We start from the raw sequence: 14,218 nt of genomic DNA, 5'->3' as shown, positions 1-14,218 counted from the left end.
AAATGGATTTAAACCTAACACCTATGACATGCTGTACATGAGCTTTTGTCATATTTTATCATCTCATAAATATAAGGAAAATGGGTGCTGCTTTCTTTGCATTAAGGTTCAAAATGTTAAATCAAGACCGATTATGGTCTAGAAATGTATTTGAGTGTCACAAGGCCTCTAAAAGTTCTTGAGTTCCTCATTTTGTAACTTCGCGAATTTGACTAAGGGGACGGGATGTTTCATCCAATATCCCATATGGATGTATTTTTTTAAGCGAGAGACGAGATGTTTTATTCCGTCTGGTGAGTTTTGTAACCCGGACGGGATAACATTCCGTCCAAAGTTCACAACTTAGTAGTTATGAAGGTAGCACAAGTAGCTATAAAAAACTACCTCTATAGTCATCCTTGCACTCGGTGCTTGTTTTTGGCTATTAAGAATGACAAGTTGCTATTTCCCCGCAAAATCACCTGTGGGCATTGGGAATGCTCTACATACTAGTGCCTAAATGTATATGCTCATTGTGCCAAATATATATGTGTGTGTTTGTGACTATAGAAAAAGTATCCAGAGTAATTCATAGAAAATGATGGTAATAACTACCAAAATGCTTCAAATTAACCTAAAGACTTGCATCTCAAACCATTACAAGTAAGAATCACCTCAACGAAAAAAATATATAAAGAATATAAAAATATCCAGATTAAACAGAGCAGGTGAGAGTTTGTGGTTCATGTCATTCAATTAAGTCCATTAAACATAATGGAGTAAAGAAAGGAGCATTTTCACCTTTATTCACCTTCTTTTTCAGCCCGTTAGGCCTAGGAGTCTTAGTAGATAGAGTTTTATCCTCTTCACCTATACCAGCACTGCCTGTAGGAGAAACGAGGCTGCCAACGTGAACATCAACAAATTTTAATTCGTTTGCAGGCGACTGAATTCCATTGATGAGAATCTGTTTAAATTCATTTTTCTCTAAATCACAGTAACCTTGATACTCACCAACTTGAAGTAAGAGCTTCCCATTGTTCATTGTACTTAAAGTTTTTAATGACACTCCTTGTAATGGCCCAAACATTTCTTTCTTAATATCGTGTTCTCTAGTCCACGAGCTCGCCACCCGATATCGTTTCATAATCCATATGACAATATGATCGTTGAATTCATCAATCACACAAAGAAACTCTCGTAGGGAGTTCACAGTTCTTCCTTTTATCCCTCTGTCCCGAGGAGGCTCTCCGAATGCTCTGAATTTTTCATCTCCAATATCTATGGCACCCATACAATACTCCAATTCGGAATTTCTCAACTGCATTCGCCAGTGTAAAGCTCCGTTTACAAACACTTGTGATCGGTTATACGAATTATATGGATACCACCCACAGGGAATATCTTCTTCTTCTGTGCTTCTCCAAATCCCAGAGCCAAGAGTATATATATCAATTCTAGTGTGAAGTAAGTCAAGTAACTCATCTTCGTAGTAGAGTAAGTACCATATACGAATGTTGTCATACTACAGTGCCTTTTCATAATGGATCCTTTCATAATTCTCATGTGTGTGCTCATACTAATGCTGACTCTCATCTTCATGCTGGCTAAACGGGAAAAAATAAGTACTAGTTGAGATGTTAAGCAAAATCCCTTGGAGATATAAATAGGGCATCTATCGATTTGGTTTCCTATAACACTTCGGATTAGGAATAAAATTCGGATAAGCAATCCTTAATCGCTCTTGGATCTTTTACTTTCAGTTTAGAAAAATAATGTAGAAAAGGAAACATCTTAAACATTATTGAAATATAAACTTTAATGCAGCAGTTAGCCATTGCCCGCATTGCGAAAGGCCACGGACTTGACACACTATGTAGTGGTTCCGCTGGTGCAAAGATCATCTGAGCGAACTTCTGGCACTTCTCACATCGTTTGGCGTAGTCCACGGCATCCCTTTTCATGTGTGGCCAAAAATAGCCCTGTCATATCAGTCTGTGTGCTGTTGTTCTGCCCGCTGAGTGACTCCCGCAGTCTCCCCCATGCAACTCCGCTAACACTTCAAGGGCTAACTTCGGCCCGAGACACTTTAACAAAGACAACTTTAATGCAGCAGTTAGCATAACTACCAAAGAAAAACCAGTTATAATTGAGAGAGAAATTGCAAGAAGATCAGAGTTAGTCTATCAAGGAGTAGACGTGGAATATCCAGACATACAAACGAACACAACAGTAAGAACAGCAATATGACTAGACCCAAGTACAAGTGCACCTACAATTTCTTAATCCACCTACAAAATATAACTTCTGGAACTTCAGGTGCACCAACAATTTCTTAAACCTATTTACAATGTACAGTACACACGGAGTCAGAAGGCAGCAGCATGAAAGGAATGTTCAAGTCTACTAAAAAATCTCTGCAACTCGCAGAATGTTCCTCTTCTGTTATTTAAATGATATCAAGTAGATATCAACTTTCTGAAGAAGGATCCACTTTCTCTGCCTTCACAACAGTTATCTTCACAGTCTGCCCGTCATCATATAATTCGTCCTTGATTTTAAGCTTGAGTAAGAACTGGTTAAAAAGGCTATTACAGATAATTTCTTTAAACTTCAAATCATCTTTCTCCTCATACTTCAAAGAATAAAGCTCCTTCGCTGAGATTCCCAATATCTCCTCTCCTGACTCTTGGAGAGCTGTTACCCAAGTCAGCCCTGTGTGGTCTTGCACTGCAACTTGAACGAGGTATCTGTAGTCGCATTCCTCAAACTCTTGACTGCATCTCTCACAGTGCCATCTTGCCTCTCCCATCCTCACCACTTTCTTAGAGCACTGCCTATCTCCAATCATCAATGGGCAAGCAGTGTAACATAAATTATCAGTCTTAACAAAAGATATTGGTGCCTTCAGGGTAATCCATTTTGGTGGTTTATCTATGCTGCCAAGACCTATCGCATTTATCTGAGACACCGTCTTACGAATCTCGTTGCCACAAATGAATCTTACTAGAGAGGGGTGATAATTATAAAAACTATTTATTTACCTAATCTTAACTAATTATGCCAAGAAGAAGTAAAAAAATGCTTTTACACTAATTGTTATTAAAGTTATACTCTCAATTATCATGCAATAACGGGAGTCAGAATTTGTTCCACTCCTAGTTGCTTAGACATAATAATTATATAATAATTAAAATAATCCTAATTTAAATAATTCTATAATATCAATAAGAGCAATGGTTTAATTATATTAATATGGTGAAAATAACTAATTAAGATGTTATAAATTATATTATGGCAATTTAATGAGAATATGTGAATGAGAATAAGAGCATTAGGGGGATTTGATTCCACATTAATTAATTCTTAATATGCTAGTATATAGTTGTTGCAATCTTAATTTTTCTGTTTTCACATAAATGTTAGGTCTTTTTAATCCATAATTATTCATGACAATCTCTACCAATTAATAATTAACATATGAGTCAATTGAAACTCATTCTCACAGTGAATTAACTACTTTCTAGAGTGTAATATTTTACTGCAATTATTCTACACTAACACCTCAAGTCTTCATTATAGCTTCAATCAAACTCCTCTAATGGAGGTTTAACTATGATTCATTAGACTATCATAATTAAAAGAATAAGAATAAGACATAATGAAGAACTATTTTATTAAGAATAACTTGAATTGAATTAATGGTGACTAGGCTAATAAAACAATAACTAGGTTTTAAAACTAAAAAATAAAACTAATTTATTATCTAATTAATGGGAGAGAGAGTTAGAGTTGTGCCTTAGTCCTCTTTATATAGGAGAGGGCTAGGTTTATAATTTCTTGCATGAGTTTTGGAGCTATGTTTTGGGCCATTAAATCAAGCCCAAAACCTAATTATTTAAGTCCAAAAAGGGTTTATCTATTGGAAATTATTGCAATACACTTTTCGTCCACTTTTACTTCTCTGATTGGATCAAGACCTAGACTGTTAGAAAGCTCTTTCCGAGACGGTCGTTTTGACATATGAAACGCCCAGTTCCGAGGTCTGAGTCCAAAGATAAGGCCTGTAGAAGTTTTATTGACTTTTATGCTCTATTTCTACCCGCATTGACTTTGAATAACCAAATTTAAAAAAGTTTTTATCCTAACAAACTTGGCTTTTTACTTCATTAACTTCTTTAAATACCAACCTTTGCTCATTTCTCTTATAAAAGTGATATATTTATTCACATATTTGACTCTAAAACTTTAAATACACAAAAGCACGTAAACAATACTAACTCTTATTTATTATAAGCATAATTGGTCTAAATGTAATATTATTAAAGAGTTAAAACTACAATTTTGAGCTCTTATCAAGGGAACAGAAATAGAACCATCTTGTACATTAGGACCTGTGATATACTGCTAAGGAGTTAAAGATCATTATCAATCAGTTATATATGTTATGGTATATTTATCTAAATAATGTGTTATATATATATTTTAATCTATTTCCATCTCTTAACTTGTTTTTTTTACACGAAAAACATCCATAGCACCCTTTAAACTTTTTAATTCATAATTTTCACTCTTAACAAAATCCATTTATAGCACTATCTATAAACAAAACAAAAAAATCACATTAAACAATTAGCATATTAGATTTTTAAGGTTAAACTACAATTAATGTATCTTTTACTAATCAATACTTAACAAACATATTTTTGAAAACACATATAAGAAAATCAAGAAAATAATACTATGAACATTAAAACTACAACAACACAATCCGATTAATCATTGAATAACATGAACATTCATCTAAAAAACAACACCAGTAACACAAATAAACAAAACATGTTATTTGAAAAAGAAAAGTAAGAAAATAATATTACGAGGAACATAAACATAATAACACAACACAATTCAATCACTAACATAACAAAATATTATTAGATGAAGACTACTTATTGTATTTAAACTTGAAAATGGTGTAGGTTCTTTGATCTAAAACCCTAAAAAAACCTTGAACTTTTATGTGTTGGGCTTAAGAAAAACAACCGGAACCGGGAAAACAATCTATTTTGTTTTTGATGTTCTTTTTTCTTAACGACACAACAAACAAACACCATTAAACAGTAATCAAAAGAAAGAAAACAGGGACTAAAGTACCTACATTCTTCCAAGAACATGTATAGAAACGCAAAAGTAAGAGAAAAAAGCTTTCTTGAATATGTGAAGCAAACAACTCCACGTTAAAACTAGGTATGAGGGGCTAGCTACTTATTAGAGAGCTAAAAAAACGAAAGAAAAGAAACGTACCTAGTGACTTTCTTGAAGTTGAAAAAAGTGTCGGGAGTAAATGAAGAAGAAGAAGAAGAAGAAGAGGAGAGTTTTTAATGACCAGTTTTGGAGGGGAAAAAAATTAAGTGCCAGCTTACTTTTGTACTCATATATATTTGATAAGATACACCGGTTTGTATAATAGCAAACCCACCCCTTCTGGCTTTAACGTAAAAAACAAATGTAACTGTGGATTGCATATTACGTTTAGTCGATCGTACGTACCCAATTCACCCTGACCCGTTTTCTATTGAAGCCATCTGGAGGGCTCTTTAACGCATCTGGAGCTCATTTCACTTTAAGCCCGACCTAAACCCATTGCCTTACTTTTTAAGTTTTAGCAGTTATGCCAATACTCTGGGTTTTAAGTTTTAGTGGGTGTTTGGTTCTCATTTTTTCAAAAAATTATTTTTTCTTAAAAAATATTTTTATGAAAAAGTATTTATTCTAAAAACAGTTTTTCAATAAACATGTTTGTTTGTAAATTTTTTAAAAGCTATTTTATAAAATCAATTTTAACTAAGTATACAAAATTAATTCTTATGCCTTTAGAAAAACAAAAAAAAAGAGATAGAGATGGTGGAAGAGATGATACTATTAATACATCTATATTTTTCATACTTAACTATGTTATTAGGTTGGATTTGCTTTTATGTATGACTTATATATCTATCCTTCAATCAATTACAAAAAACACATATGTTATGCTATGTTCTAATTTATCCCATATTGAAAACTAATTTAGTGATTTTTTTTATACAACTTAGATAATTATAGTATAATACATAAATATAATGTAAAAATAACAATAAAACATATGAGGGCTAAGTGAGGGCTAATGAGGGTTTAATGAGGGGTGGGCTCATGCTTCAGAACCTATGCCCTAGCCCGCCCCTTATAAGCATGAGGGGTGGGTCAGCCCGCCCCTCAAATCTGTGAGGGGCAACTTTTGAGGGCTTAAGCATGCAATTTTGAGGGCCGGGTCGGGGTGGGTTGAGAGCCTGAGGGCCAAATTAAACCAATGAAGATGATAGTGATGATGTGGTTATGCTCAACTGCTTGGCTGAACATGTGAGCAATTAATGCTAATAAAATGTATATTAGTTCTCCACATAACCCCCTCTCATTAGTTCGTTGATTGGAGAGAACGGAACTGATGAGAGAAAAGGTCACATGTGAAGCGCATGTGATGCTAGCTGAAGATGCAAGTGATGATGCTTTGACAAGTAGTATTGTTCATGCCGATTTGATTGGGGATCTTTTTGTATTGCTAAGGGAATTCGTTTATTTTCATGTGGGAGATTGTATTGAGCCCCTGCAAGTGGAAAACTTGACCAATGTTGTGTAAGTTTGTTTTCCTAGAATTTTGAAATGCTTTAATTTTGAGAATTGGTTTCCTGAGATAGCTCGGGCAGTTCTTTTTATGATTGGTTGAACTAGTTTCTTTAGGTAACCTTGGTAGTTGAGTGTCTAAAGAATTGGTATATTGAGTTTGTTTAGGAAGTTTAATTTTGCAATTATGAAGTAGTATCCTAATATTTTGTTTTTACCTTCCTGGGATTCCAAGTGGAATAGTAGTATTCTGTTTTGATGTTTCATATTTGAAAACTTTCAGATAGATTGGGAGTATTTACTTCGTAGTGCTCCGCCTGCCAGATAGTCAGTGGTATGGTAAGTCTGATTGAGTTGATCATATAATTATAGGTCCTCAATTAGTGAGACGTTGTAGCTCGTGTATGAGTATTATTAAATTAAATTTATGTACCTAATTGATCATAAAGTTATAGGTCCTCAATTAGTGAGACCTTGTAGCTCGTGAAAATAAAAGTAATTTAACGGATGATTTTATACTAAAACTACTTAGCTTAATTTTAGATTACTTGAATTACAAGTTACATATACATATACATACGAGAATTTATAACTAAAATGAGAAATTGAGAGATAGAGAGGTGTGGAGAGTTAATTCCACTTATATAAGAATTACACTCTACTGTTTTGAAATCCAGTTCCTTCCACTCTTACTTGTGCATATAATTCAACAATGTATTAGAGAGAGTAAGGTATTTCTTGGACGTCCATTTAGTTGGAAAGTTTGAATTTATTATTTATTATTGGGTTCTTATATATATTTTTTTTCGTTTGCTGTCAGATAAGATAATAGAAAAATCAACGTTCCACATAACCCCACGCGTTTCGTTCTAATTGGACAAATATTACGTTAAAAAATATCAGCTTTTCAATAATTAAATGTCTCATAATAAGAAGATGAACAAGTGTTGTATGAAGGATTAAAAAGTTAGACCAACACGAATCTCGATGTTGAGAAAGAGAAAAGGAGGAGGTGGCTCGAAATTATTAAATGAAAATAAAGAAAAAGAAAAAGAAGAAGAAGAAGAAGAAGAAATAGAGAGTAAGAATAAGGGGAAGAAGAAGAAACATAGACAAGAAGAAAAGAGGAAGTGGAATTGTTTTGACAATTGTTGTTGGTTAATTGGATTTGTTTGTTCAATTTGGTGGCTTTTATTGTTTCTATACAATGTAATGCCAGCTTCGTTTCCTCAATATGTAACTGAAGCAATTACAGGTGAACTTGGCAAAGAAGAGGGAGTTGCTAAGGTGAAAGTCATTAACAAGACTAATGTGGTACCCAATAAGCAACTAGGAAAGAAAGAATGTCATTTGGTCACATTTGATCTTCCCTATGTGACCTTTTACTATAACCAAAAGTTGTTACTTTACAAGGGTGCTGATTTTGAAGATGCGGTGGCGAAATTGAAGGAAGGAGTAGGGGTTGTTTTGGAAGAATTTTATCCCTTGGCAGGAAAATTAGGGAAAGATGAGGAGGGAGTATTGAGGGTGGAATATGAGGATGAGAATGCGGGGGTGGAGGTCGCAGAGGCGGTTGCCGACGATGTCGATATAGCTGAACTGGCAAAGGAGGATGCTTCAAGCATATTGCAAGAGATCATTCCCTGCACCAATGTCATGAACTTAGAGGGACTTCATCGGCCATTGTTGGCCGTGCAGGTCAGTTCCTATAATTTATAGCTAAAGTAAGAGATCTCCTGAAGTAATTCATAATAGCATAATCACATAGTAAAACGTGGTTTGTGCTTAGTCTCATTAATTAGTGAGAGTTAGAAAATTCACGGTATGTTTCTGCTTATTTGTAGAATTTGCAAATAGAGAATCGACGTTTGAAACTTTGAATGCAGTATAGCTGGTGTGTGCATTAAAATCTACACATAAGTGTCAACATTGGTTGATACTGTGGGATATATTCAACAACCACCACTACAAGTTGGTATATGTACCACTGAGTTTGTGTAGTGTTACTAACTGTGCGAGCTAGGATACTTAGTATTATTACTTGTATATGTAAGGTTTCCAAAAGGGTTTGCACCGGCTAATCTACACATGACTCATACATATGCTATATACCCAACCCATGATGCCGGATGAGTTGTTTATCTACACAATGAAGTTTCTGGTCACAATATATAATTATATATATGGGTTGTCCCATATAACCCCTGCTGTTGATAAAGTATGACTCTGACACCAACCTAGAGGTGTGTGCTACACTGAAATGAGTAAAATATTTCTAATGTGTACAAGAGATTTAATCATGTTTATTTAGAAGCCAACTCTTATGAATGACATAATCAGGCTGAAATCTTCAAGTTTCAACCTACACAGTGGCTCTATCTACAAGAATCTCTTCCAAGAATCTTGAACTTCCCTCTTAATAGATTGTACCCCGGTGTATCTGCTCTACAAATCTAGGTTGAGAATATGCACCATTTGCTCTTCGCTGAACATCAAGAGCTTCCAGAACTTCTAGCTGATGAAAAACATTCCTGCCCCATATTAACTCAGTTTCTCCCAATTAATTGTATTGACGCGGATGCGAACCAGTATCTCTATATAGAATTTACTCAACATTATACATGGAACAAGTCCTTAAGCCAATCGCACCCGATAAGAAGCCACCTAAAAGTCATTATCGCGGCAATTGCAAATTGTCTTTTAATTTTGGTATGATCCTATATGCTTTATTTTTCATCAAATTTAAAAAGCTATCATTGCAAATACTAACAGTTCTCTTTTTTAATCATGACCAAGCAATGTCAAAAAGCAGGGGAAGAACTCACGATTCTAAGGACATTGTATGTCCCGGGGCTATTTCACTAGGGTACCTTGAGGTTAGTAAAAACATTTGAAGACATTGTATTTGTCCCGGGGCTATGTCACGATTCTAAGGACATTGTATGTGTTGGGCTGTTTAATTTTTTTTTACCAAGTGCTTATATTGTAATACTGGTTTGGAGACACTGGTTGTTAATTATCAGGTTTAAACAATATTTATGTTGTAACCTCTGGTCTATCTCTTTTGCACTTAGACATGAAGTGATGCTGAGTTGTTGACTATTTGAAACACATGTAACCTTCAGGATATCCCCATGTCACTTGGTCGTGTTTAGCATGAAATTTTGCTTGATATGCTCTTGGTTCAGTTCTGCTTTTTTACCTTCAGAATGTAGAGACCTTCACTATGACAGTAGTATCTCTATATAGAATTTACTCAACATTATACATGGAACAAGTCCTTAAGCCAATCGCACCCGATAAGAAGCCACCTAAAAGTCATTATCGCGGCAATTGCAAATTGTCTTTTAATTTTGGTATGATCCTATATGCTTTATTTTTCATCAAATTTAAAAAGCTATCATTGCAAATACTAACAGTTGTCATTTTTAATCATGACCAAGCAATGTCAAAAAGCAGGGGAAGAACTCACGATTCTAAGGACATTGTATGTCCGGCTATTTCACTAGGGTACCTTGAGGTTAGTAAAACATTTGAAGACATTGTATTTGTCCCGGGCTATGTCACGATTCTAAGGACATTGTATGTGTTGGGCTGTTTAAATTTTTTTTTGCAAAGCTTATATTGTAATACTGGTTTGGAGACACTGGTTGTTAATTATCAGGTTTAAACAATATTTATGTTGTAACCTCTGGTCTATCTCTTTTGCACTTAGACATGAAGTGATGCTGAGTTGTTGACTATTTGAAACACATGTAACCTTCAGGATATCCCCATGTCACTTGGTCGTGTTTAGCATGAAATTTTTCTTGATATGCTCTTGGTTCAGTTCTGCTTTTTGACCTTCAGAATGTAGAGACCTTCACTATGACAGTAAACAGTCTCTTTATACACTGTGTGGAATGTCTCAATCTCTGTGGTGGGTCTGGCGACTGGTAGATGTTGTTAAGGCACCATGATAATAGGATATCATTATGGCATCATTTCATTGTAGTTAAGTTTATGATTGATGGGTTGATTGAATCGTAAAATTCCAAACTGCATAGCACTCCCAGGGTATGACAAACTCCAGTACAAGTCTGAAAGATAGTTATGTAGTTTGTCCATAAGTTATTGCTGTATTTGAGTAATCAATTTGCTTTGCATTATTGGTGGTCAACTTTCATTTTAATCAATATGAATTATGAATTACAAATTAGCAACTCATATGCTAAACTGATCTCATTTAAAACAGGCTTGCATTGCCAATAAAAAAAAATGAAATTAGCAGTAATTAGTTCATTTGTGTACTATTTTCATATGTAAATTTGGTTCAATGTTTGTAGTTGCCTCCATTTTTCGCAGGTTGTTGTGGCAGCACTCATGACATGGTTGGACTGGCTCATTTTTGGGAAGGCGGTGTTTACTCTAAAGCTATTGATGGATTTGAACTGCCACTGCAGTTTGGTATTTCAGTACTGGTAGTTGCCTACCCATGTGCACTGGGTTCAGCTACCCCAACAGCTGTCATGATTTCCACATGAATAGGTGCTTCCCAAGGCGTTCTCATCAAGGGTAGAAATGCTCTTGAAAAAGCACACAAAGCAAGAAACTGTATCTAATATCTGTTAATAAACATTCAAAACTGTTATATGTAACTTTTTATATCTTCTATTTTGTCTTTGATTCTAAACACATTTTATTGACTAAATGCGTAGAAAGATGATTCATTGGATTTCAACACTCTGGCTCCAGGTGAAATGTGTTGTGTTTGAGAAGACTGGAACTTTTCATAGTAGAGAAGTCTTTGGTAGTTAGTACGATGCTGTTTTCAGACATGGCTATTCAAGCATTTTGGGACATGGCTGCTAATGCAGAGGTAGTCTCTGTTTCTAGCCTGAAGTACCACGTTATGTCATTGTACGTCAAAGCCCTGGTGTACTTTTCTTTCTTTAGACTGTTTTTTCCCCTGAAGTTAGAGTTTTTGTGGTTTTTTTTGAATTGGGGTGGATCTGAGATCCTCTCTCCTCCTTTCTGTCTTATATCAGATACATCATAATAAAGAGTGTGCTCACCCAAATTATGTTTACACTTTTCAGCAAGTTTTGTTTAACACCGCGTGCATAGCACGTGTATAAATACTTTATTATGTTCAAATGGATTCTTGAGCATAAGGTGTAAGATTATAATAGCACGTGTATGTTTACACTTTTCGGCAAGTTTTGTTTAACATCGCGTGCATAGCACGTGCATCTTGCTAGTCAAAAATAAAGATTGCACGCCCACCCAATATTAATTTTAATTCTTTCTCTATTACTTCTTGTTATATTATTCTAATATTTTGTCATATTAAAATTTTTTATCCTAATAGATTCATATAATCCTGCTAAGTTTCTTAGGTTACATATTATTATTATTTCCGATAAACCGTACTTTATAGTCATGAATTACGAGAATTACAGTAAGCAAACAAGCCAATCAAAGCAAATTCAGAATAAGTTTGTGGACATACCACTATTTGCTGTCCACAAGACTTCGTGTCCTGATTGGTGGAGAGACTGCCCAGGAAACCTGTTTTGCTGCCCAAAAAACCTGTTTATCTGGCCCACAAAGTGGTTGGACCAATGAGAAGCTGCTGTTTGTGGACAAGTTTGTCCACAAATTCGCTCTCAAGCAGATTACATAGAACAAATAATATAACAAGTACGTACATTAAAAGTAAACCCATGTAAAGTTCTCCTAACAACATCACCTCAGCTCCAATCCGCCACAACAAGCATAGGATGTTTTACCGGTATCCACCTTACTACAACCACCACTCTCACTCTTTCAATGTGCAAATCTCCAACCCACATCTTGCGAAACAAAGACTCCAAAAGTCAAAAACCAACACATGAAGGTTTGCCAGATTAACGCCTCACCCAGGCCCGGCCCTGAGCAGGTGTCATGTGGGCGACCGCACAGGGCCCCCAATATATAAGGCCCAAAAAAATAGTTTTAGTGGAAAAGGTTTATTTCGCAAATCAAAAGCCCAAACCCATGAAAAATCCAAAAAACCGAAAATTTCCCAGTAAACAGTCGATTCTCTCTTTCCTCATTAATTATGTTTATAAAAAAAAAATAACAATAGATATAATAGATGGGGAGATCTTCTCAATGACTAGATCTCTCTCTTCCTAATTAATAACGTTTTCTTTTGAAAAATCACTCCAATTAATTGCTTGAGTTGTCCTCAATTACTCAAATACAAAAAGAATTAGTAAAAAAAAAACCCCCTCAGTCACCTTATGACCATCTAGTATCCTCTCATTCTCAATAATTTCTTTTTTGATAATTGTGGATTTGTATTAATTTTCACTTCGATCAATCTCAATTACTTATCACCTAAATTTTGATTATTTTTCAAGTAAGTTAGAAATTAAAATCAATTTTTCCTTTTCTTAAATATTATTTTAATAACTCAATTTAATTCCAAAGTAATCTAGTCTAATATTATTCACCTAACTTGATTTCTTGAATCGACATAATTGTTTTCCTATTGCATTCATAGCTTATAGAATTTTGTTGATTGTTCCCATTACTGTCGCATATGCAAAAAGAAGTTTTTTAAAATTAAAATTATTGAAATCATACCTTAGATCGACTATGTCGCAAGAAAGTCTAAATGGGCTAGCGTTAATATCTATTGAAAATGAATTTTTAAATAAAATTAACTTTGAAAGCTTCATTGATGATTTTGCAGCCAAAAATGCGAGAAGGGAAATATTTCGATGGTCCAATTTATGTTTATGGAAGACTGGAAGAGGGCCACATTTCGCCGTTTGCAAAGGGCCATTGAAAACTCAGGAACGGCCCTGGCCTCACCAAGTGCATTGCCACGGGAAATGGTGGCCTGATATTAATTCTTGCATTGTCAAGGTATCGATACACCGGGCGTTAGGAGAGGAGGAAACAAAAACATTAGATTTGAACAATAAAGGATGAAGGGGATAACTCAGCAAACACATCCAAGACACAACATGATTCCATATATACCATAATTTTTTGAGGATTAAAACTCTTGAGAATCAACTTCAAACCACTGTAAACAACTCTAGATCTGAAACACCAAAAATCAAAATCCATTACAACCATATAAGAGATCCAAAATAAGAAGAGTTGCGTGAGCAATTCCCTTAACTAATCTCTCATTAAACTGTAAGAATCATGGATCTTGGACATTAAACTAAAGAACATCAAAGAAAAGGAGAAAATGAGGATTTTTTTCCTTTTCTTCTTCGTCTTCATTGCTCACCTAGCTATCTACCTTCAACCCTCTATTTGAGCAACCGATCGATGATTTCTTAATTACATACTTACATATGTGACTTTAACTTCTTTTTGTGGGTTCATATAGTTTAAATGGACATGTGAAGTTTTAATCGCTAGTTGAGTTCCTCACATTTAGTGAGATTTTTTAATTTTGTTTTCTTCTTTGACTAAATCGAAAATGACGGAGAGAAACTTAGGCTGTGTTTGTTTACACAGTTGAAGATGGAAAAGAAAGAAAAAGTCTAATGTGGTTCACCTTTTCCATAAGTTTAGTATGTTTGTTTGCTATGGA

At 34.7% G+C, this 14,218-nt stretch overlaps 1 protein-coding gene across 7 annotated transcripts; it reads left to right on the top strand.

Moving 5' to 3' along the window:
- The first annotated feature begins 7,519 nt into the window (after positions 1 to 7,519).
- Positions 7,520 to 11,713, top strand: LOC147506965 (BAHD acyltransferase DCR-like). Of its 7 annotated transcripts, none has more exons than XR_015217503.1 (4): positions 7,520 to 9,345; positions 9,433 to 9,512; positions 10,080 to 10,156; positions 10,981 to 11,713. XR_015217503.1 is itself a non-coding variant. In XM_086599692.1 (3 exons), exons 1-2 carry the CDS (start codon positions 7,624 to 7,626, stop codon positions 9,467 to 9,469), a joined length of 732 nt encoding a protein of 243 aa, XP_086455818.1. In that variant the 5' UTR covers positions 7,533 to 7,623; the 3' UTR covers positions 9,470 to 9,512; positions 10,981 to 11,713. The 7 variants fall into 7 exon arrangements, 2 of the variants coding, with proteins under 2 accessions (XP_086455818.1, XP_086455817.1); XR_015217501.1 differs by having other exon boundaries at positions 7,533 to 8,334; positions 9,449 to 9,512; XR_015217500.1 differs by having other exon boundaries at positions 7,533 to 8,334.
- Positions 11,714 to 14,218: the final 2,505 nt, after the last annotated feature.

This window comes from Coptis chinensis, chromosome 3 (genome assembly GCF_015680905.1).
Source record: "Coptis chinensis isolate HL-2020 chromosome 3, ASM1568090v1, whole genome shotgun sequence".
In the NCBI taxonomy this organism is placed as follows: Eukaryota; Viridiplantae; Streptophyta; class Magnoliopsida; order Ranunculales; family Ranunculaceae; genus Coptis; species Coptis chinensis.
The sequence above is the reverse complement of the archived record's forward strand: the minus strand, read 5'-3'. Positions and strand labels throughout refer to the sequence as shown.

Coding starts and splice junctions, on each gene's coding strand:
- LOC147506965 (XM_086599691.1), top strand. CDS start 7,624: ATGTTGAGAAAGAGAAAAGGAGGAGGTGGCTCGAAATTATTAAATGAA. Junction 8,335..9,432: donor GGCCATTGTTGGCCGTGCAG/GTCAGTTCCTAT, acceptor ATCATGACCAAG/CAATGTCAAAAAGCAGGGGA.